We start from the raw sequence: 26,169 nt of genomic DNA on the forward strand, positions 1-26,169 counted from the left end.
ATTTGTGATCCGTACGTTTTTGCTGATGATTTTTTCTTGATGTTCAAGTCGTATGATTCTGATTTTGCAATAAACTCTCATTTACTTCATGTTTCTAACTTACTGGCCCATAATAAGTTAGACATAAATCCTCTGAAAACAAAAACAATGATTTTTCAGCCGAATTCAGTAAATTCTATGAAAATTCTTGAAGTATATATTGATTCTTATCATAATTTCAGTTGTCATATTAATGATATGTCTAGAAAAGTTTGTCTTATTTTAAGGAGACTTTATAGCCTTAAGGCGTATACACCTACACCTGTAAGGAAAAGACTTGCTTTTTCTTTATTAATGTCTTTGGTGAATTAGGGAATTGAAGTTTTTTCTGGTACCTGGACATACAACTTAAATTGAATAGAACGGATTATTCGCAAAATTGTAAGATATGTTTTTCAAATATGTGTTCGTACGTTTAAATGTATGGCAATATTTCTTGGATGCAGTTTTTAAGATTATATTAATCAAAGAAATCTTTTACATTTTTATAAACTTATTAAATTCCAACAACCTAGGTGAATAGTTAATCAGTTTTCATTTATACATTCAACGCGGAACGTACAAATCGACGTGCCTTTAATTAGAACTTCCGTATTTGGTGCGTGTTTACAGAGTTTGGAATTATTTGCCAAATTTCTTGAAAGTGTTTTCATATTCTTACCTCACTTTTAAGAAAAAGTTGAGGGACTATTTTCGGCTGAACACTTAATTCTTAAATTTTTGATGTCAACTTTTCCTTTTGCTACTGGACTCTAATATTTATATCTTATACACTCATACAATTCTCAATATTCATATGGCTGGGGAGCCGTAATATTTAATTTTTCTTTTGAAACTACCGTAAATTCTATTACTTGAATTTTTGTTATATTATTTACTACCATAGTATTAGAATTTTATAATAATCTACAATACATGAATAATTGGCTAGGAAGCTTTCTGTGTATTGAATTTTGAAATAAATAAATAAAATTTTTTCCACTAAAAATTATAAATATATGTCCATAGTTTCAGTAGCCCCTATATAAGGGCACGCCTAATTTTCGGTATTTGAGTTATTTTTGGGTACCAAATGTCCCCACTACAAATTATAAATATCGGTCCACTTTTTCTGGTAGCCCCAATATAACGGTACCTCCCAACTTACTGTATTTTGGGGATTTAAACTCGTTTTTATACCGAATTCTCTGAAATTTGGTACAATGGGTTCTTATTGGGTACCAAATGTCCTCACTACAAATTATAAATATAGGTCTACTGGTAGCCCCTATATAACGGTATCTCCAATTTACGGTATATTGGGGGGTTTAAGCGCGTTTATAAAACGAATACGCTGAAATTTGGTACAAGGGGTTCTTATTGGGTAAAAAAATTCCTCACTAAAAATTATAAATATAGGCCCATTTTTCGGGTATTTTAGGGTTCTTGAGCGAACTTGCTGTAATTTGGTATTTTGTATATATATATATATATATATATATATTATGTATATATATATAATTATTAACCCAAATATTCGCTAATTACTACACTATGTAATCTATCTTTGTAATCCACATTGCAGTAGTTTGAGGATTGTATATTCTACAATGCGTTATTAGTATCAGTCCACGCTTTGGGGTTTTCATTAAAAGATGCTGAAATTTGTATTTGGTGTTGTTCAGGTACCCATGGCATTACATTATACTTCATTCTCTTTTTTAGAAGAAAAATAATGCTTTTGTGCAGAAATCGAAATGAAAAACTCGGAAATAATATACAGTCGATGGGGAGAAAATTTTTGTGATGGAATTATAAAGAAAATAAATATCAGTTGACTTCTTTTATATTTTTATTACAAGTCACTTTTGTTGCTAGACCTGAAGTAAAGTATTAAAGTTAATGTTCAAATAATGACTTAGGCATTTGTTCGAACAGGAGACCCACATGATATCAACCGCCCTGTCAAAGTATTCTATTTTGGAATTAGTTGAATGAATCTTAAATAAACAAGGGAAAAAGCGTTATGTTCGGCCGGGCCGAACATAGGTATACTGACATATACTTGAAATGAAAATATAGGGACTATAGCAAAAAGTTAACCTATACCAATTTATGTAAACCATTGTGCACACCAAATACAAATGAATTAATGAAAACTACTGCAATTTAGATTACAAAGTTAGATTATGAACTATTTCTATGAAAATTTACAATCTGTTTCAATATATTAATGGCAATAGAAAGCATATAATTACAAATCAGTTAGCTTGAAAAGATATGCATTTATAAAAAGAAAGAGTTCAAGAAATTAGATGTGATTTAATAATTTTTATACATAATTCTATGGGGGGTCCCCACCCCATTCTCGGTGTCAAAATTTTTTTTTTTATCTACTCCAATTCTAGACATTTCCAACAAAATTTCAAGTGAAAATCTCAAGAACTCTTGAAGATATAGCCGATTTATTGTGTCAGCATCAAGGGACGGCAAGGGTGATTCTCAAACTTTAAACGCATTTTTCTCGAAGCGAATGGCGGGCACGATAACGCAAAAACTAAAAATCCAATCGGTCCCAAATTTTGACACGTTTCTCTGGGAGTGTATAGCTCTCGTATGAACTAGGATAAAGCCAATTTGTGAAGATCTTCCTTATTTTTAACCTAGTTTGTGGTCAAAAATAGGCGATTTTTACTTAACTTAAAACAATTATATCTGTAAAAAGGATTAGAAGATTCGTGATGTAATCAAAAAAATTTGAAGGGAATTCGAATTTTCGACAATGTTATTCCGTTGGCTCAATGAAAATTTGGTTCAAAGGACAGTTTAGTAGATGTGGATCCTTTTGATTACATTACAACAGTCTTTTTTAAGCATATGCAAATATTTTAATGAATTTGTGTTAAAACTCACGATTGTTTCATGATTTCTCCTTTAAGGACTTTTACTACTTGCATATCCTTTAATTGCACATAGAGATGATGTTCGACGATGCCTCGATGAACAGATGTATATGTGTAGATTGAGGATATAGGTTGTTGTAGTGTATGTGTCTGTGTTTGACCCTTTATGGCCCAATGTTAGTTGTGAGCTTTAATGTGTACAGTACTAATTTGTGTATACAGTCGTAATTATTTAAATCGCTTCATATTCGAATTGTACGAATTCTGCCATCAGAATTACTTTTTGATTATTGTAAAAAAGAATATAGAGAATAATTTAAATGATTTTTCTGTCAATGATGCATATGATTTTTTTGATATTGGGCTTTTATTTTTCAGAAAAAAATGTACTGTATCTCCAGAATTCACATGTAGCGTTAAATCGTTGCACGTTACATCGCCCGCTCCAACAACCACTGTGGATTCTATGATGTTACGTTCCACAAAGCAATCTATTTTTAAAACATCAGCTACAATACGTTCCAATTATAATAAGGAGTAATACCAGGTTGCGCAATCCTTTGTGTGCACGTGTTGGCGCACACAGTGGTTTTTGTCGCTTGTGATTTTTGAGGTTGGCTATTTTTTTGGCGGCAAAAGTAAGGTGATGATGTATGTTGTCGGCCGAAGATTATAAGCCGAAGTAAAATATGCAAGGTATTTACTGCCACAAATGCAAATATAAAGAAAATACAAACTATTCTGACACCCATATTAATATGTAATTCCATTGCATTGCTTACCTAGTGGTTTAATAATGGATTTTTTATTCGTGCAAAGAGTAAAAAGCTTGACACTCAAAACTTCTTAAGGGTAATTTTTTTGTTGGTTAATAAATATTATTTCAATGTTAAAATTTCATAACATTCACCTTTTTTATGTTTTACTAATTTAATCAATTACAAACTGATATAATGCGAAAACTAGTGATTATTAAATTATTCACTTTTCTGTTATGCAACGATTGTACTACGATCGGCTTAGGTGTTGTCTCCAACAATGTATGCGAACAAAATAACGATTATATTTTTTTGAGAAGCTATGTGAGTCGTGTTCATACGTTTCATTAGTTTTCACAACTTTTTTAGTGGGCTCTCACTAATGCCCTTAGTGAGAGCCCACTAAAAAATGTAACTGACAAAATAATGATCGTTTTATCCAACCGTTACTTACAACGAAGAAATGTAACTAACAGAATTATGATCGTTTTACCCATCCGTTACTTACTAATACTACGACGGATACGATGTTGGCCCCACTACTCTCCAAAACAAAAATATAAAAAAAGAATTGCCCTGGCTGGGAGTCGAATTTCGGTCCTTATGACTTGGAATCCAGCCCGCCTCCTCTGGGCTAACCTAAAGCGTGTGGGTGGATTGGCTAATTGCTTAGTTCAGGTTATGCAGTTGTAATGAAGGGAAATAGGTGGACACTTTTTTGTAACTTTTAGAGATGAATTAATATAAATAGTAGGAATACAATGTAGGAAAAAATTGGCGACATCCCAGCAAGCATTTTTAAAAGTACTGGCAATTAGGCATATAAGAATCTGAGCGGACCATGATTTCCCAGAAAACCGAGTAATATCGATCATTGAATTACGTTATTAATCGGAATTAGATTAAATTATGGTCTTATGTATCTAGCGTGGTAGGTGCCGAGAAGCTTACCATCTAAGTCTTCTAATTCGTAATAGACATTATCTACTTTCTTTCTGATTTTAGCTGGTAGAAAAATAAGAGTCAGTTAAACTTTTTTCTGCATTGCTTTGTGCAAAATTACATCGGAAAATAGTTTGACCGACAGTATAATTAATTGGTCTAGTGCGTAAATTGTACTGGTCTCGATTGGTTTGAAATATTATTTTTAATTTCCTTCCGAATGAGTTGAAGTTGGTTTTCTCTACTAATATAACTGCATGGTTCATCAAGTGCTTTTATATTTTTCAAAGTGCGTACGTCTCACCGCGTAATCCTATTTAGACCAAATACGGCGAAAAACGATGAGCATTTCGTAGCTTGATGAATAGAATTTCCCGTAATCCATCTTTATGCGCATTTTTTTTTTTTTTTTTTTTTGAAATCCATTAAAAGTCGGCGTAAAGGATAATTTTTAGAGTAGTTTGTAGTATAATAAGCAACTCGAAGTAGTTCGTAATTGCGAGTTGGTCTAATAGGAACATTGAAACAAACTCGTTGTAAAATGAATTCCGAAACAAATTTTCCTTGAATAATATTTAAACGAATTTTAACATTAAGCATGGATCGTCTGCTCTTTAAGCTTGGTAGTTTAATCAGACTTAATCTATATTCGTATGACGGCAATGACTGTGCATCCCAACCACGACATCTTAAACAGAACAATAGAATATGTTTTTGTACTGACTCGATTGAATTTGAATGAATAGTATATGCTGGGTTCCATATTATTGAACCGTATTCTAAATTGGGACCCACAAAGGAAATGTATAGCTGTTTAGTAACATGATAATCTAAAATCTAATCTAATCTAAAAATTTAAATAAAAAAAATTTAAATAAGATTTTTATAAGCTTTATTAGTCATTAAAACAATGTGTTCTCTAAAGTTTAATCTATGATCCAAAAGGATACCTAGATCATTAATAGAGACAACAGATTCCACCCTGCGTTCATTATGATTGTAATGTCAATCAATTTTTTTTTTTTTCAATCTAAAAAAGGACATAAGTTTCCATTTTAAAATATTTAGTTCCAATAAATTGATTTAACACCATTCATAAAAACAACTAAGGTCGGATTGCAGTTTTAGTTGGCCCATCGGATTATTGAAAGAGTAAAATATTTTCACGTCATCTGCGTACTTTAATACCGGATGGTATTGGTATTTTTTAGAAATAGCGCTTTGAAATTTTACCATTTGAACTGTGTCTGTTAGATAAAAGAGGGACTTTATCAAAGGCTTTGCTGAAGTCGGGGTATATGCAGTCCGTCTGATATTTTCTTTTGAATCCATCATTTACTAATGTGGTTAGTTCCAAAAGATTTGTTATGGTGGAACGAGATTTCCGAAATCCATGTTGACATTTCGATAAAATAGAACCATAAAATTTTTTATGGTTCTTAAATTTTGACAAAGTTGGAGCATTCTATGGTGGTTCAGTGTTTTTGTTGGCATTAATTTTCGGATCAGTTTTGGATATGAAATCATTTAATTTATAATAAAACATATGCACCATTTCATCTAGAGTATTACATGATTGAAGCTTAGACCAGTCAACAGAGTTCAGTAATAAATTCAGTTGAACATAATTAGCTTTTGAAGAACAGTATTCTGATTTACTGGGTAAATTATTTCTTTTTTCACTGAATACTAGTGGAATCCGCTGATTTAGGGTTGGGTGGTACTTATCTTCAGGGTGAACAATTGGATCACATTGAAAAATTGAAATATCATTAGGATGACTTACAAATACGAGTTCGAGAAATCTGTCCAAAGAATTTGAAATTTTATTCATTTGAAACAAACCAGAGCTTATTAGAAGGGTTATAAATTTGTTACTATTATCGCACATTGTTTTTGGTATTTTCAATCCATTTTACATTTGGTAAATTAAAATCTCCAAGTGCTATTAAATTATCATTTGGTTTGCTTTCTGAAAAGCGTAAGTAATAAATTCGACGTGTTTCATATATATTTCAGTACCTGAAGAAGGGCTCAGTACCTGAAGAAGGTTCTTTCAATGACGCTTTCCATTTCAAGTTGTAGTAAATATTGGTATATATTTCCGAAATATTCTCGCAATCTTACATCGTCATTCTCAGATTACTTATTAATATATGACTTACGCTTGTAACCAGCAATATTATAAACTTGTTTATGATAAATTGGACATGGTTTTATTTGTCTAACTCTTTTGGGAAATAGCCTAACTGGTTTAATTTCAACTTGCCTTTTTATCATGATACCTAGCAGCTGCACTTGTTTTGATAACATACGATAATTTGGAGTTCTCGAGTTCGGTTGCCATATGAATTTTATTTTATAAAGATTTGTAATTTCATCTGAAACTATAATTTTCTTTCCTAAACGAACATTTTTCGAATGCCTGGTGTTGGCTTTATTTATCACATTGGAAAATTTGTCTATATAATAATCTAGTTTTTTTACACATAACTTAAATTAGTAACATCTGGGAGAGTTTAACAAAATCGATAATGACGATTATTTTATATGCAATTTTACGGGGAAATTATCTGAAAATGTTGGTAAAGTGTTAATTTGAAAGTTCGGTACTACTGGATCTATTAATTTTGAGCTTATAATATAATGATCAAGAAATGAAGCTCCGTTCGGAAAATAAGGTACTGAATCACAAATTCTTTTGAAGTCTCCTGACGATCGCTGAAACCATCCGTAAATTATACATTTATTATAGACTACAGCTCTCAAGGAGTAGTAATTGTTATAAAAAAATCATATAAGTTTCGAGGAGTCAAAATACCAAATTTAATGAATGTTTAGCTGTGCTGTATAATTTTTCTCAAAATTACTATGGTTTTATAATAGGTGGGGATTTCAATTCCACACATTCTTTCTGAGGAGATACATTAGATAATATTAATGGATATAATACATATCCATTAATCTAATCAAAATACATGTTCACACAAAATTTTAGAAATCTAACGTCAAAAACAGCGATCTAATTAAAGAAATTCAAAAACCGTAACTACAATTGTATGTTTTATTAATGCAAACAGACGTAACTATACTCCTGTAAAATACTAAAGCTCGCAATATTGAGTATAGAAATTCTAAACTTATATTAATGGGATGTTTGATATTGAAAATGAGTTATATCGGCCAATTTTTTATGGTAGCCCCAAATTTAAGGCTTTTGTTTGTTTCCCACTGGGTGGAAAAGTACCCTGTGCAAAGTTCTATCGCTATGGGAGAAATATTTAATGTATTAAGTGCAACATTTACATAAAATCGGTCGAATATATTGAAATCTGAACCGATTTTTACGAAATTCCACACATATCACTCTAGACTCAATTCACTACGCTATGCCAAATTTCGTGCAAATTGGAAGAAATATAGGGATTTTAATGCAACATTTACACAAAATCGGACGAAAATATATGTGGGAGCTATGGCTAAATCTGAACCGATTTTCACGAAACTTAACACGCATCAACTTAGACTCAATTCAGTACGCTATGCAAAATTTCGTGCAAATAGAAAGAAATATAGGGGCTTTAATGCACCATTTACACAAAATCTGACGAAAATATGTATTGGAGCTATGTCTAAATCTGAACCGATTTCAACAAATCTTAACACACGTCACTCCTGTCTCAATTTGGTACGCTGTATACACTATGTTGTGCTTTGTACTATGTTGTACTACTATTGTGTTGTAGTTACGTCCCTTTGTTTCCGAAAATATGAAGTCAAAAGGACGAAACTGACATAAAATCTTAAAAAATCAAAAAATTATTTTTTTTTTCAAAAAATAAATATGGATCTATAATGTGGTTAAACTTTGAAAAAATTTCCTGCCATGCTCCATTTTTATAGATTTTGTAACGTTATTTGCTTCTCCTGTAAAATTAGTAAAAGTGTTTGCATTTATGATGATGATATATACCTTATAGGGTCGAAAATAAATATTTCAATTAGTTACAAACGGAATGGCAAAATTAATATACCCTCCATACTATGGTGGAGGGTAAAAAATAGGGGGACAGAAACCTTTAAGATTGTTAATCGATTTCGATCCGAATTCTTTTCTGGGAGCGGCGACAGATTCCTTGTCTACATTTTGTTTGGTAAGTGATTGTGATGGTTGTGCTCTTGGAACAGATGGTTCGAAAAGGACGTCAATGTCTCCTAGCAATGCAAATATATTTTGAGAGATGGTTTGATTCTGATGGCATTTTCAATGCTTCACACGCATTTAAAACAGTGCCCTTAGCTTTTGAATTGGTGTTGATATTCCTAGACTTCGATGAATTTGGGTTACAAAATTTTCAAATGATTTCTCTGATGATTTTTGGTTGATACCCAAGACTTTTTTGTATCCCCTGCTTTGTCACGTGATACATTTTCAGATAAAGCACCTTCCTCCGCCGACATCGGATTTTCCAAATTGTTATATATATATATATATATATTTCGCATGTTGTTTGTTTTTATATTTAACGGTTGTCAAATGTAAAAATGAAAATTAAAATTCTTCTTCTCATTTTAAATTTGCAAACAGATATTTTTGGTGCAAATAAATAATTTTGTATGTATACTAACTAACATCAACTGATCGACATTTGGATCATGATTAAAGTTATGTGTAAACAATTTCGGTGTATTTCTGGATTTCTTTAATCGAGTCAATTTAAAATCGTTTATGTAAATGTACTTTTACACTGTCTTCGAGATCATTTCAAATGACTCTCAGTTGGTATTTGTTTACATATATACACACAAACACACTTGTTACTACGAATTTTAGAATATAAAATACAATTTTTTTATTACCCTAAATTAGTATTTTCGATTTTTTCTTAAATGAAAATTATCTGAAAAAGAAAAAGTAATTTCAGCTGCTCAGTGCACATATCTGTTAATTCCATAAAATGAAAAGTTGAGAAATTAGACGATATATGCTGGTTTTAAAATTCCTAAAATTCATATTCCTTAATATGAATTCAACTATACATAACGGCGATAATTTATGTTATTCAGAAAAGTTATTATAATTAAAAAAGTTGTGACTTTGATACCTAAATTTAATAGTTTTCAAAAAGTGGAGTTTATCTATGTGCACCAAGCGACTCATTTAACCCTTTTACCCTCGATTTTTTCCGCTATCATAGAACGATTTTATGTGTACGTATTTAATGCAACTGTCCTAAAAAGGATATAACCAAAATTTGACGTCGCTACATCCTTGCATTCGGGAGATGCAGTATATTATTTCTGGAAAATTAAAGCCCAATATCAAGACAACCAATAATGCAGTATCGACGAAGAAATCATTTTGAATTATTCTCTATTTCCTTTTTTACTTAAATCAAAAATTAATATTATGGTACAAGTCATACTATTCGAAAACGAAGCGATTTAAATAATTTGGACTGTATACACAAATTGGTACTGTACATATTTTTGCCCTCTATTCTATATTTAAAAGCACATAACTTTAAAAAATTTAATTTTTTAGAAATTTCATTAAAATAGTAGTGCAGTTGGGTTGTATGTACTGAATAGTAAAATTGTTTAGAAACAGTTATTTTTTCTAATTTAATTGCGCAAATAAATAGTTTTTTTTTGTTTTATTCTTTTCAGCACATTTATTCCGAAAAAATATTTATTTCTAATGAAAAAATAATATAAAAGAAAATAGTCAAAATTTGCTGTTCATAAAAATAGTAGTAAGTAATTTAAAACGAAAATAACACAAAAATGTGGAATAAAAGCAATTGTTTAATACATGCATAACTCTGGCTTATTTTTTTTTTTTTTTGTAATTCCCTTATAAATTACATCCTACAAACGGCGTTTGGTTGGTTTGGCATTGACCACACATCGTTTTACATCTGCCAACAAATTTTCTATAGAATGACGACCCGACGACCCTACATAATTTTCAGTTTTGACTGTGTACTGAGATTGGTATTCTGTGTTTAAGGGACGTCGAACATACTGTCTGGGGCCTTATAACACAATTTTGGTTTCATCCATACATAATATGTTACGTCTAGTAGCCCGCCTAATGAGATTTTGTAAAACTCAACCTAGCATTGGCTTGCTTCCTTGCTAATGGGGAACCCTTATAGGACTTCTGACATAAAGATTATTTTCTATCAACCTCCGGCATACTGTCACAGCGTTGACTTGTATATTAAGGGAAACACCACCCCCCATTTCCGATTTTAATTTTTCAAGATTTTCAATGGGCTGGTAAATCAATACCAATGCTTGTTAAGGTTTGTAACTTTGCACATATACATTTGAAGATTTGAAAGAGAAGAAAAATAATTTACAAAAACACTTTGTAATTGTTTTGTTGTTGTTTTTTGTAATTAAAGAGAAGTCTTTATTTTTGATGGCGGGCATGATAAATCCTCACTGGAACATCGGAATCCGAAAATTCCAACGGTTAGAAAGAGTACATGTCTGGCTCTCGTATGAACTAGGATTATTGACTTCGCTCTAAAATTAATAAAATGGCGGACCTTTGAAAAAATATTTTTTGGAAAATCGCCGATTTTTGACCAAAAACCAAGTTAAAAAATAAGGAAGATCTTCACCGATTGCCTTTATACTAGTTCATACGATAACAATACACTCACAGAGAAACGTGTAAAAATTTGGAATCGATTGGGTTATTAGTTTTGAGTTATCTTGCCCGCCATTCGCAAAAGAGAAACGACGCGTTTATAGTTTGAGAAGCCCTTTAGCCGTCACTCGATGCTGACACAATAAATCGGCTATATCTTCAAGAGTTCTTGAGATTTACACTTTAAATTATGTAGGGACATTCTTGATTTAGTGTAGCTTCGAATTACACCAAATAAATTTTGACCCCGAGAATGGGGGGGGTCCCTTAAATTAGTTTTTATCATTTCCCAAGACGCTGAGGGGTTCATCCTACTATACCGTACCATACGCCTATCCATCAAATTTGTAGTGCTAAGTCTACGGCCACGTTGTTCAGTCTTTATACCCTTCACCACACTGTGTGTCGATTTATGCATGTCCGTGTGTCAATTTATGCATGTCCGTCCGTCCGAATGTCTGTCTGTCCACGTTAAATTGTAAACAAAGTACAGGTCGCATTTATGATTCGAATTGAATGAAATGTGGCACAGCTCGTCTATTTGGCCCAAGGACGAACCCTATTGAAACTGGGAAAATCGGTTCAGATTTAGATATATATATATATATATATTTCTTTCTACGTTTTCCTTCATCTTCAGCTTTACTATCAATTTCCTTGTCTCAGCCGAGCTATCTTTTCCTTATCATTAAGTAAATTAATAGTATTTATTTAAAATATCAAGTCGCAATACAGATCTTGTTTAAAAAACACTTGATTTTGCTTATTACTGGCTATTTTATTTGTTTTATTTGCATTCACTTCGACCACTACTATTTTAATGAACAGTAATTTTTTTTATAAATTTCACCAAGCTAGAGAAATTCAAAAAATCGACAAGCTAACGGAACTTTTTTCACTATCTTGGTCATTACATTCCATTCTTCAAAATTGGTAGAATAATGATTAACTGTATAAGTGTGTTTGATTGTTTGAATGACATTTGTACATTGACCAACTGCTGCTATACTATTTTTATGAAGACAACTGATCCGAATCAATATATCGATTTAGCTATGACTACTGTACGTCTCTCTGTCTGTTGGATTGTCACTGTCACTCAATATTGAAGATATTTCTGTCTCTCTACATTATCTAAATTTGGTATCGAGGATTTATGTTTATATATATATATATATTTAATATGTATAAATTGGGATATTTTTTTGTTTAATTAAAAACATATTGTTACTTTCTTGGATTTTACTTAATCCCGTGTAGACGTTGTTTTATTTCCCAGTACAGTTCGTACTTACTTGACGGTTTCAATTCGCGATCTGATTCACAACTGACTAACTGTCTTGCCATTTCCCCTATTTATATGAGCCTTGCCTGTCGCTACAGAAGTTTCTGGTAACACCTAGATTGCGAACAATCTACCAATGCAATAAACACATACAAACTTACATTGAGTGAACAATAACAACAACACATATACAGGCGAGGGAGTAACAAAGAAAGAGAATTAAGCGATCATCAATGATGACGTTTAACAAGAATTGTACGTCATCAACAAAATAGACAATGAAAGAGGAAATGGAAGGATGTAGAAAAATCTATACAGTAGTTGCCCCCCGCTTAAGCCTGTTCGCTCCAAATGTACAACTTTCATCTTCGACCTGGGACTGTCGCTCCTCTGGATGCGATAAACGACGTCATTTATTTTCGTGACAATCTTGTAGGGTCCTTCCCAGTGCGTTTGCAATTTGGGGCATAGTCCTTTTTTTCGTTGTGGATTGAACAATAGTACCAGTTGCCCTTCTAGAAACCCATCGGTATTTGCCGCTCGATCGTACCTTGCCTTCATGCGGTTGCGAACCATTTTTATTCGATGGCGAACTGCATCGTGGACTTTACTAAAAGAGTTTTGACTGTCTTCTTCTTGGTTCACATCGTTGTTTGGGGTAGCACCGAATATCAAATCGCCAGGTAGCTTTAATTCATTTCCGAACGGAACTTTGGCTGGGGTCCGGGATGTGGAATCCTGAATGGCCGATCTATAAGCCTGTAAAAACTTTGGAATATGCTCATCCCAGTCTCGTTGGCCACTGTCCACCACTTTCCGTAGATGTTCTTCCAGGGTGCGATTGAATCTTTCCACCATGTCATCTGATTGTGGATGTAGGGGCGTCTTTCTGGTTTTCTTGATTCCGTAGGAGTCACACATTTCCTTGAAGATCGCTGATTCAAAATTCCTACCTTGATGGGAATGAACCTCAGATGGAACACCATAGGGACAAATCCAATTTTTGCTGAACACATCCACAATTGTCCTGGCTTCTTGATTTGGGATAGCATAAACCTCTGGCCATTTGCTGAAGTAATCCATGACCACTAAGACATACCGGTTCCCAGAGTCGCTTATTGGGAACGGTCCAGCTACATCCATTGCGATTCTTTCAAAAGGGGCTCCTGAATTATACTGCTGCATGTGGCCTCGACTCTTCCGTGTTGGACCTTTAGCTCTTATGCACCTTTCACAATTGGCAATCCAGTCGGCAATGGATTTTTGACAGCCGACCCAGTAGAATCTCTACTTTACCTTTTCAGCGGTTTTTGCTATGCCAAGATGTCCTCCACTTGGCCCATCGTGAAACTCCGACAAGACATCTCTTATTTTGGAGTCTGGGACGACGATCAAGTTCTGGTGAGATTTACCGTCCTCACTTTCCCATTTACGATATAAGCAACCATCTTTTATAAGTAGACTGTCCCACTGGGCCCAATAGGATTTTGAAAGAGGGCTTTCGGAGGTAATTTCTTTGCGACTAGGACGCTTGCCCGTTTCTATGGCCGAAATTATTTTGCCCAGAATGGGATCTCTTCGTTGTTCCGTCGACCAATCTTCACCCGACTCAAACTGCAATAGTCGGACATCAACGATATTCTCTTTACTCTCAGCCTTTGAGCAATGCCTGCCTTCTACCTTGCATGGCCGACGAGACAGGGCACCAGCATTACCGTGTTTTCCGCCTTTTCTGTGCTCTATTCTGTTTAACGGTGACTCATTGGTGGACTGTCGAGCCATTCTTCTACCATCTTTCGTTGGAGGTGGTGACAATGACCTGGATCGTTTGCGCTTAGCTCTGCATTCGCGCGCAATATGACCTGCTTTATCGCAGTTGTAGCATCTAATCCTGGGCTTAGTCATCCCTACTAACTTTGTTTCTTCTATTACCTGCCTCATGGCGTCCTTGATCGAGTTAACAAGAGATTTGGGTTCGCAACATTCGGTCTCCAGTTGGCGAATCTTGTGGGTCTGGGGCTTAACAATTATTCTTGCCGTCTCTTGGGCAAGGGCAAATGACACGGTTTCGGCAAATGACGCTTTTGGTGACGCATATGTTGCACATTTAATCTCAGGGTCATGTATGCCATTCACAAAGGTTTCGATTTTCATACGGTCCAGCAATGGGTGATTCTCTCCTGGATACGTCATTAGCACCAAACGTTCCACCTCAGCTGCAAAGTCTTGTAACGTCTCGTTTGCCCTCTGTACTCTTCCCCTTAATTCCATAAGGTAGATGTTTCGTTTATGTTCGCCACCGTACTTACGTTCCAGAGCAGCAATAACATCTTCATAGTTGTTTCTAGAAGCGACAGGAATACTCTGCATAACATCAGCAGCACTGCCCTTCAATGCCAGAAGTAGTGCAACCGCTTTGTCGCTGTCGTTCCAAGAATTTCTAAAAGCCACTATCTCGAACTGTAACTTGAAAACATTGAATGACGTAGAGCCGTCGAATACAGGAGGTCTGATTTTTAGTGCGTTATCAGGAACTCGCCCCGGACCACCTTTAATTTCCACTTCCGAAATTTTCTTCTCCAGATTCGTAAACCTGTTGTCGTGGGCCAGAAATTTCTCGTCAACCGACTGCACTTTCTTATCCAACTCTTTAATTTGGACCTCCACGGTTTCCACTCTCCTTCCAATAACTTCTGTAATGTACTCGAGTTTCTCGTTCATTATTTTCGAATTTTCTTCGAACATTCGTCTCGAGTTTTCTTCTGACTTTCTGGAATTATCTTTGAACATTCGTCTCGTGTTTCTGGAATTCTCTTTGTAGTTCAGCCTTGTTGCCAGTAGAGGACAATACCAATTTATTGAGCTCCTTCTTGAAGTCTTCCACTCGTAGATCCTTAAACTTTATCGTAGTATTATCGTAATCCCACTTCTGACACCAATTGATACGTTCTTGGATTTTACCCGTGTAGACGTTGTTTTATTTCCCAGTACAGTTCGTACTTACTTGACGATTTCTATTCGCGATCTGATTCACAACTGACTAACTGCCTTGCCATTTCCCCTATTTATATGAGCCTTGCCTGTCGCTACAGAAGTTTCTAGACGATCTGGTAACACCTAGATTACGAACAATCTACCAATGCAACAAACACATACAAACTTACATTGAGTGAACATTAACAACAACACATATACAGGCGAGGGGTAACAAAGAAAGAGGAGTTAAGCGATCATCAATGATGACGTTTAACAAGAATTGTACGTGAACAACAAAATTGACAATGAAAGAGGAAATGGAAGGATGTAGAAAAATCTATACAGTAGTTGTTGTTGTGAAGTTATTCGAATAAACTGCGTAGTAGAAATTTACGTTACAATTCAAATTCTTAAATTAACGGAATTCATCTAAATTAACTTAAATCTAAAGTTATATTCGTAACAATATTGATGTACACAATATGTACATTAAATATTAAAACATTAATATAAACATTTGTAACTAACAATGCCAAAAATGAGCCATTAGGTTTATTTGGGCATTGAACAAGTGAACAAGTGAAACTTGGTCGTACCATTTGTAATGCCATATGCGAAAGTGAAAATATATATCGTCAGATGACACTTTGCAACTATGAATCATAAACACAAATGTACATTCATTCAATATTTTTAAAATCAGGCATATTTTTACATAAGGTATGTCCTAAAATGTATATTAGAGTAACTTCGGATAATGTGGACTCTGCGTTTGATGTGGACAACGCCGTCTTGATATATGTTTTCCTAATTAGTGAAAACAAACATATTTGCAATGTTGAAAATTTAGTTGTGATTGCAATGTGTGATTTGAACATATTTTTAGCACGAGAGTCGAACAATTTGTTTTCTTCATATAAAGAAGTTGTCTAGTGACAATCGGTAAGTTTACATTTTTATTTTTTGAGTCGAATATTATTTTAAAATAAAAAAATCAAAGTTAAAATAAGTCTGAATGTATAAACATAATACAACTTCTATGTATAGCATCACAAATTTGTTGTAAATTTTTGCCTAAAAACTTAAAAATACCTCCGTAAGTCTGCTACCGATATATGAGGGCTATATAAAATCGGCGTTGGTATTTGACAAATATTGTTATATATAGCGCAAATTTTATAGAACCTTAATAAATGAGAAGGTATTTTGGTTGAAGGGAATACACACATTGTCGAATGAAATTAGATTCAAAATAAAATAGTGCGATCACCATTCCCATTTTCTAATAAATTTTTCATGAATTCATCAAGTGTTACTATGTTCATGAAAATTTATAAAGCAAAACCACGTTTGCCGAGTCAGCTGGTATATATATAGCAACGCCCTTGGACGGAGCTTATGAATTAAACCTCGCCTTTTGATGGAGCTTAACTCTTTAAACATACTGGTATGTGGTTAGAATGAAAAGAGGAAAATAAGCGAAAAAATCGAAACGATATTTTCAAAGATTTCTACCCTTTTTAACAAACTTTTATGTTTTCGTCGCTTTTTACTTTTCAAATTTAGATTTTTTAATATATCCATTTTCTAAAATTTATTGCTTTGCAACGACGTAATATAAAACAGATGCAAATGCATGTAAATTATGGTGCAAATGTAATTAATTTCTTGTTACCTAGTCTCGATCTTCAGATTAGTGGTAAAATACCTAACTGGAAAATTTTTGTAAAAACTTATGTGACCATAAGTTTAGCAATTTTTGAGATGTATGAAATACTATGTATAAAAATATTGGAGACATAAAAATGATACACCCCATGGACGTATGCAGATATATTGAAAGAACAAAAGTATAAAGTTAAAGTGGCCATTGAGTCAATTTTATGGTGTGAATGAAAATATATCGCCTTGAGGGGAAGTAAAGCCTACTGAATACTGTCGTTAGACTTAAACTTAGAAAATGTCCCAAAAATTCAACATGCCTGAGTCCTAGACTACAGAACGAGTTAATAGAGCTAATTGGAGAATACATCTAGAAGTCTATTGTTGAAAAAGTACATGTGCTGTATTCTTTGTGTTTTAAGCGGATTTTTGACAAGATATCTAAAGAATATTCGACCGTCATAATAAGAACAGTACGGCGCGTATACCATGTCAGGGAATTATAATGGAGTGCAGACCATTATTAAATCAAAATTCTTTCATTTCACTGTTCATTCATTGTTCATTTCACATTTTAAAATTAAATTTAAACGCAGCTTCAAAGATTCGAGAAATTCAGAAAATAGAGGAAAATAGATTTAATTTTGATTTATTTCTAAGTAGTTTCAGTGCCAAGAGTGGTGGTACGCAAATGTATTGGTAAGATGTGAGGTGGTCGAACTCCGAGTATTTTTTTAGAAGTAACATGTTTGTTTGTCTCATGTTTGGACGAACTAATAGAAAATGTGACAAACAGATTTCTGGTAAATAAAAAAATAATTAAAACATTATCGAGAAATATAAAATTTTGATAGAAATGCGATTGTAGTATGTGAGAAAAATGTATTTCCAAATATAAATATATTGTTACAAATATTAATAACGATACCGGTAACCACAGCATCAGCTGTAACGTCGAGTAAAGTAAAGTAGAATTAAATGCAAAGCCCACGCTCTATGTATATGCATAAACCCGTAGAAAATACTGATCATATAACAAATACATTTTTTTACAAATAGAATACCTGATTTGAAATACAGATTATTGTTTTAATATACAAACGATATAATATATACGCAATATATTAATAATAATTGTTTGTATTTTATTTTAAAATGTTTTTATTTGAATTTAAAATTATGTTTACAATTCAGTGGTAACAAAACAAAAATCAAAAGTGGCATAGCTTTAGAAACGAAACATAATGAAAAGAAACAAAAGGAATAGAGACATTCACGTTGTGTGGTTGCCATATTTTCATCACGCCCCCTCAACGTGGATGTATCTTATCTTACATTAATTTATCTTAAATTCATCCGATTCATAAAAAAAATATGTTTAGTTCTAGGTAAGCTCTTAGTAAGAACATCTGCCACCATGTGTTCCGTCGGGCAGTACTGCAAAACAATTTCATTTGCTCCAACAACCTCTCGTATATGATGGTATTTTATATCCACATGTTTACTCCGTCTGTGATGCACGGGGTTAGTCGCCAACTGCTTTGCTCCTTGGTTATCAATATGAAGAGTCACTGGCTCACCATTGGAATCAATTAATTCCATTAAAAGTGGCCGAAGATACACTGCCTCTTTCGCTGCGCAATTATCTGCACACTTTGGTTGATAACCTATCTCATGTGGAGTTGAAACCCTTTTGCAATCACTCATGCCATATTTCTTCAACAAATTCTCAATATAATTTGTTTGGCCAAATTTTATTGCACCAGTCTCGCCGCACCGATCAATTTCAATACCCAAAAAATTGTGTAATGGACCTCTATCTGACACATCAAATTCGCCGCATATTTGCATTTTGACCTCCAACACAATTTGCTTATCAGCACATCCGATATTAATATCGTCCACATACACGACTACCAATATCGAATTATCATTAATTTTCTTCTTATACAGGCAAGGGTCAGCATCAGTCGATTGAAAACCAAATTTCTTCAATACTGCATCCAGTTTGGAGTTCCACTCCCTACTTGACTGTTTCAAGCCATAGGTTGCCATATTAAGGCGTAAAACTTTATTAGGGTGTTTTCCATTCTCAAAGCACTGTGGCTGTTTTATATAAATCTCGTCATGTAAATCACTATTCAGGTACGCAGTTCTTACATCAATTTGATGTAGGTGCATTTTATATTCAACAGTAAGCGCAAATAAAATTCTTATGGTGGAGTACCTGACCACAGGGAAAGCTTTTCCGTATAATTAATTCCGTACTGCTGGCTACAACCCTTTGCCACTAAACGAGCTTTATGGCGTTCAATATTACCTTGTTTGTCTCTTTTCAAAGCATACACCCATTTACACGAGATGGACTTGTGTCCATCAGGCAAATCTGACAATGTCCACGTTTTATTTCTTTCCAAACAATCAATTTCCTTATTCATAGCCGCTAACCATAAGTCCTTTTCGTTACAGCAGATCGCATCTTCTGTAGTTTGTGGAATTTTCATTTCCACCATTACATTAAACTCTTTGCGTGGTCTGCCTGGTTTACTATCCTTGAAAATTTTCGGCCTTCCTCTTGCAATCATTTTTGATTTTTGTTCTACGTTTTCCTGTAGCTCGGCTTGACTATCCTCATCGGCTGTGTTAAATTGATCGTCATCATCTTTTACATTTTCTGCACCAATTTCACCGCTATCAACATGTTCAATCTGTTGTGATTCTGCAACATTTTCAATGTCATCTGTTCTTTCTAAATGCAATGTTAAGTAATCGTCTTTTCCGCAGAATTGTTGTTGGTCATCCGTTTTGTTGTTGTTAAAAATATTCTCATCAAACAATACATCTCTTTGTTCAATTATACGATGTGTTTTGCTGCCATACAGTCTGTATGCCTTCGCCACCATTAAATAGCCGACCATCATCAATTGTTCGCCCTTTGGTTCGAACTTTGACTTCTTCGTTTTGCCCAATGCAACCGCAAACGAACCAAACGAATACATATATGCTGCTGTATTGACAGCTTCTGCTGTACGCCGGCATGAAACATCATCGAACGACCCATCTCAACAATTGTTCTGTTACGCCGTTTTGTTGTGGTGTAGACGGCACAGTTAACTGACGTTGTATACCATGTTGTTGCAGAAATGTTTCAATTTCGCCGTTCACGTACTCCCTGCCGTTATCCGTACGTAACATCACAATATTTTCGTCTTTTTCATTTTCCACTCGTAGTTTAAATTGTTTAAACTTCTCTAGCGCCTCACTCTTCGCCTTCATAAAATAAACGAATATTCTTCTCGACTTGTCGTCGATAAAAGTAATAAAGTATTTAGCGCCTCCCAACGATTGTGTTTTAAACAGATCACACACATCTGAGTGCACCAACTGCAACAGTTTTGTTGAAACGTGATCGCTCTCATTGGGAAATGGTAGAACATGTATCTTTCACATCATACATGTTCTGCATGGTCTGTTATTGTTGTTGACATTTGTTGCCTGCTAATATAATTTGTTCGTTGTGTTGCTCGAACTTACTGAACATAGCTCTATCGTTCTTCATGTGCGTTGTTGCGCCACTACGACGTACCCAACACTTGGTTTAATTTTACTATCTGCCTCTGCTACTGTAGACAATGATTTTTGTTGTCACCATAGACAAAGCTTGTTATTGTTGCTCTTGCTGTTTCTTCTTTTTGTCACATTGGTTGGCAAAATGTCCCGTTACATTACAGATAAAACATTTTCCAGTAAAAGATTTTTTGTTGTTGTAACGTTTTTTTTTCTTTTTTTTGTGTTGAGCGAACGTTAAAAGCTTGACTGCTTGTGGTTGCTTGTTCCACTTCTTCTATTCCCTTTCGTCTTTCTGCTTCTTCTAGGAGTTTTTGTTTGCTGACATATTTTTAATAAAGATATACGATATATTATATTTAGGAAGGAAAAAATAGAATCCTTCGTACGTCCCTGATACACCCGTAGTATTCAAAACGTTAACATGAAATGCCTGTGACTTATTTGGGCATTGACAACTTTTCCAATATCAGACAAAGTAAAAAGTTTATTTATATAAACTTCACCATGAACATAATCTGAAGTAGAGAAACGTGACCGCACCACTATATTGCCAATTTGTTCTAGACATTTGACTATAAACTTAAAAATACTATCACAATTGTTACTTATATTATATTGATATAATTTTTGTAATGCGTATACGGATCAGCTAGTATATAATATAAAGATTTTATTTATGTATGTTAGTTTAATAATATCAATACCTGCCAGCCTTGTAATAGCAGACTCCGGTCTACTGTGCGAAGCCACATTACTGCATCTCCGGCCTCGAAATTCCGAAGCTTCTTACATCGGTAGTGCAAAAATATGCCTAAACATTTCAGAAGTTCCGATGTTGACGCCTAAAATATTTTAAATAGAAAAATATTGTAAGTATTATATATATAAGTTTTTCGAAGATTTATGTTTATTGTCAATTTGCCATTTTTAATCAATTTCCTAATAATCGACTTGTATGTTTTCTTGCTACATCAATGAATTTTGGTACTTATATTATATATAGAAAAATGTTCGGAATCCAAATCCATTTGCGATAAAGTCCTTGCGCAAAGTTTATAAGCGCAAAAATTATAGAAGTTAAATTTTGAGAAACAAATCTTAATTTTTTTCGAACGTTCCCACGCCACTCAAACCCGCCCCTGCCGACCGAGGGGGCCACCTCCCCATAACGTGGAGAGAACGTACAACCCATAGTCCAGACTATGGGGTGTACGCTTTATTTAATTTTTTTTATTGGCCAAAAGATATATGGCTTCCTTCCTTGATATATGGCTTCCTTCGTTAAATATGAATACGGAGATATAGTGATTGTCATGAAAATGTGGTCCATTTACATCATTATTTTATTTATATTAAAATCACCCAAAATTAATTTATAATATATATAAATATATTATATATTTATATTATATTTTACTGTCAATGGTAAACAAATTAAGAGCCTCCTGTTATTAACCTTTTGATATAGAAACCACAAAGAAATATATTTGTAATTAGGCACCATTAGTAATAATGCAAAACCTCTGCGAACTGTGAGAACATTTTAAACAACAAATATTTGATTTTTCAAGATTTAGACCATTCTATTTTCAAAGAATTTTTGTATAACTCACGCGACATTTTTGTTTCTCTCCAGTATCTACATTTCAATTCAATTTATTTTATAAACGAGAACCTAGCCCAAAGGGCCAGGAGCGATTCCAAAAACTTCATTACATGCACTAATCCAAAAGCTTAAAATTAGCAGTATATCACTTAATCATGTCATAAAGAACAATGTCAACGATATCAATTCATAAATTCAAATTAAAACATAAGAAAAAATAAAATATATGAAATTAAGCATAGAATAAATCAGCTATAAATATTTAACAAAATATATACATTAAAATCCAGGAACATTTGCATATTGAAGTAACTTTTTCTTGTAACATTTTAACGAAACACTGAATATTTTAAGAACCTCTAACAATGGGTTCAAACGAGGAAACGGACATTTATAGTCATTATATATATCGTTAGTTAAAATGCAAAAAGGCGTAACTAACAAAAAATTGAAAATTGACTTTGACTTTGTCAACACATGTAGTTTATTAACATTCACAATATTCATTCAAAAACTCAATTTTCAATTTTTTGTTAGTTACGCCTTTTTGCAATTTATCTAACGATATATATATATATATACATGGGCATATATTTAATAGTTTTATAGGGTCATTTGTCATAAGTGTGAACGCTGTTAGCTCAACCAATATAAATAATGAATATTAAATTCGAATAAAGTAATATCTTACTAAGAATTACATATAAATATATATAAACCTATATATATAACAACAGAATCCCGTGGTAAGTGCAGTTAAATAATGTAAGATAATATGTAACGCATGCGTGACAAAATTAACATATGTTTCTATACAGACTCTAATATGAGATTTTTTTTATAATGCTGTTATGTCCGGATCTTGAGATGGCAAACTCAAATAAAACAAAGTTTGTATTCTATCTTCATCGAAAAATGTTGTATCCGACACGCACATGTTATAGCTGCAAAAAACCTTAAAGCTGTAAAAAATCATTTCTATATCCAGCCAATTCGCAGAAATTTCATATCGAAACTGATATACAACTTATCTGCTTCAACCACTAGATATGGGCATCATACAAAATTTAAATCCTTCTATCGCAATGAAGTCGTAATGCAACTCTTAGACAGGATTGAGGATAAAAAGGAACACAAAATTACAATCTTGCACGCGATGAACATTGCTGACAAAGCTTGGAAAAATGTTAGCCAGTCCACGATTCAGAACTCTTATCGAGCTTGTGCTAGACAACGTAATCACGTCGAAACTCTCTGCAGAAAAAAACTGAATTTCTGTTATATACCACAGATTATCTGAATTATATGTTATATACCACAGATACATATGTAATAGTTTTTTTTTTAATTTTGTATACTCTATGAATTAATTTTTTATTTTCATTGAAAATTAATTGATTTTAAGTTGATTTTTTTTTAAATATAAAAAAAACATAAATATAAATATGTATGTATATTCAATATTGAATAAAAACCTCGTAAATTCGTATTTTTTTCTTTCTTCCCCCCGCTAATTCGAAACCCCGCTAATTCGTTTAAAAGGTCGGTCCCTTGACATTACGAATCATCGCGATTTTACTGTATATAAGTTAACAATGAACGACTTGTTTGTCTTTTGGTGAGTTTGATTGACTGACTTCTTTATTAAAATCAAAAACTTATTCTACTAAAACTACTTAAATCATATAAAACCAAAATTGCTGACACAACATTGTTGCCTGTTAGTTTGACAGGGATGTGCTAGAAAGATGTGAAGTAGAGTAATCTGATAATCATAAAAACAAAACACAAACTATAATTAATTGCACATCTCTTTCAAGGTCGCCAACATATTATAAGTTTTGCAAGTTAATCTCATGGATAGATGATAAACTTAAAATTTCGCTGTGGTTGTTAATAATAATAGTGTTCCTGGTTTCCGTTTGACAGTCACATTTTTTCAAAAGTTATGAGGAATGTGCCGTTTATGTTTCTTACATTTTCTTTTGCTTCTTTCACTTCTGCAATAGCGTCATTCACAATGACAATTCTATCATCGATCTCTCCCACCCGGCATGATTTGTTGAGCGCAGGTTGATTCTGGCATCTGTTGACAATAGTTTGAAGATATTGCGTGCTTGTAATCTGTTGCTGAATAAGTCTTTCCTTCACAGTTTTCCACAGTGTTGGTGTCAGTGAATTGAATAATTTTATTACGGTGAGAAACTGGGAATAAAGAAATTTTCTGACATGTTCGCATTGGAATGGGATATTTAATGATAAAATGCAAACAATACTCATTTCGTATTACTTTTACTTTAGGCCAATACATTAGTTCTGATATTGTGAAATCTGTATATTGCTCATTGCTCTGATTTTTATAAACATTTTTAATTAATACTGGTACAAAACTGTTGGGCTTATAATATTGATTTTAGCCAAAGTTGCAGATAGAATTATTTTTTTAAAATTTCAAACAGTTTAACAGTGTCAATTTGTACCTTTCGTTCTGTATTTAAAATTGTGTTTACTGCATTGGCCAACTTTTATATTTGAATCTGTTTTTCGTATTTATTTATATTTGTCTGTTGTTGGAATCTACAAGTTGTTTCTCGACCAATTTGACATCCTCCCAGTCATCAGCATGCGGTGTACCGGCAATAACCTTCAGTGCTGTGCCTATAAGATTGATGCTTCTCGCATGCCGATGATGTACGGTGAGTGTTGTTAAAAGGGTATCAATATGCAATACGTCGCACAGTGGGTTAGAGTAGCATGTTTTCTTGGATCAAATCAATGAAGCTATGTTAGGATAATTTTTCTTTATTTTTCAGTTAATACCATTAACATAAGTTAAAAAATGTTTTCTAAGTATATTTGAGTATAATTTTATTAAGTAATGCCAAATATCAGTGTAGGTATATAGTGCAAGTACAATATGAGAACTTAAACATATTTTATACATCTTAAATTTAATCATCCACATCATCATCCGCATCATCAAAAACTTCTGATAACTGTTCAATATGTAAAAGGGCATTTGACACAATTTCGGGTCCGTGAATAAAAAATTGTGCAAAGTGGTAGGCATATTTTACCAAGGATACCTTTCAACAAAAATCGTCCTGTATTATGTGCATATATTTGAAAATTTTCATTATTAATTTCATGGCCACTGGATACAGTAATAACCAACACGTGCACTTTTTATTAAATTAACATCTATTTTTTTTATTTCGGCAGATTTTTTTAGCGTTTTGGTGCGTTTATTGATTTCTTCAGTTAAAATGTCATCTTGTCATTCATTGTTTGAGCGTTTAAATTCATCATAAGCTTCGACGATTATAAAAAACAACGTTCGAAAAAAGGCTAATCAAAAATCCCTTTTACCCGATTACTTGAAACTGCACAACAAAATCACTATTTGTCAAAACAAAGAATATTATTAAAATAAACAAAAACAAAATATTATTGTAATAAAGAATATTATTAAAGGAAACAAAAATAACAACAATAATATAATTAGAGAAAACTAATTTAAAAAAATAACATGAAAAACAACAAAACACAACATACAACAACAGCACCAGTCGCGAGATCAATGTGACTTTTAGCTAATTTGACTGCCGCAACAATTGTATTAAACAATGAATGGCTACTAAAAGGCACAAAAGGGCAGCGCAAAATTTTGCAATAGAGTTTAAACGCAACCATAGAGTACAGAGTCAGCGACAGTCGTTTACCGTGTGTTTCTTATTGGCAACGGGAAATCGCGACGGCTGACGTTCGCGTCTAGCGGCTTGACG

The 26,169-nt window shown here is 33.3% G+C and overlaps 1 protein-coding gene across 1 annotated transcript in view; it reads right to left on the reverse strand.

The window, feature by feature from the left end:
- Positions 1-21,623, reverse strand: part of LOC133327177 (cyclin-dependent kinase 5 activator 1-like) — a 38,769-nt gene extending 17,146 nt beyond the window's left edge. Inside the window, exon 1 of the mRNA XM_061535742.1 lies at positions 21,483-21,623. Within this exon, the coding sequence (XP_061391726.1) occupies positions 21,483-21,530 (48 nt within the window). The 5' untranslated portion in view covers positions 21,531-21,623. The remainder of the gene's footprint in view (positions 1-21,482) is intronic.
- Positions 21,624-26,169: the final 4,546 nt, after the last annotated feature.

This window comes from Musca vetustissima, unplaced genomic scaffold (assembly GCF_032173495.1).
Source record: "Musca vetustissima isolate MV318-11 ecotype Yass unplaced genomic scaffold, APGP_CSIRO_Mvet_v1 utg283607, whole genome shotgun sequence".
NCBI classification, from domain to species: domain Eukaryota; kingdom Metazoa; phylum Arthropoda; class Insecta; order Diptera; family Muscidae; genus Musca; species Musca vetustissima.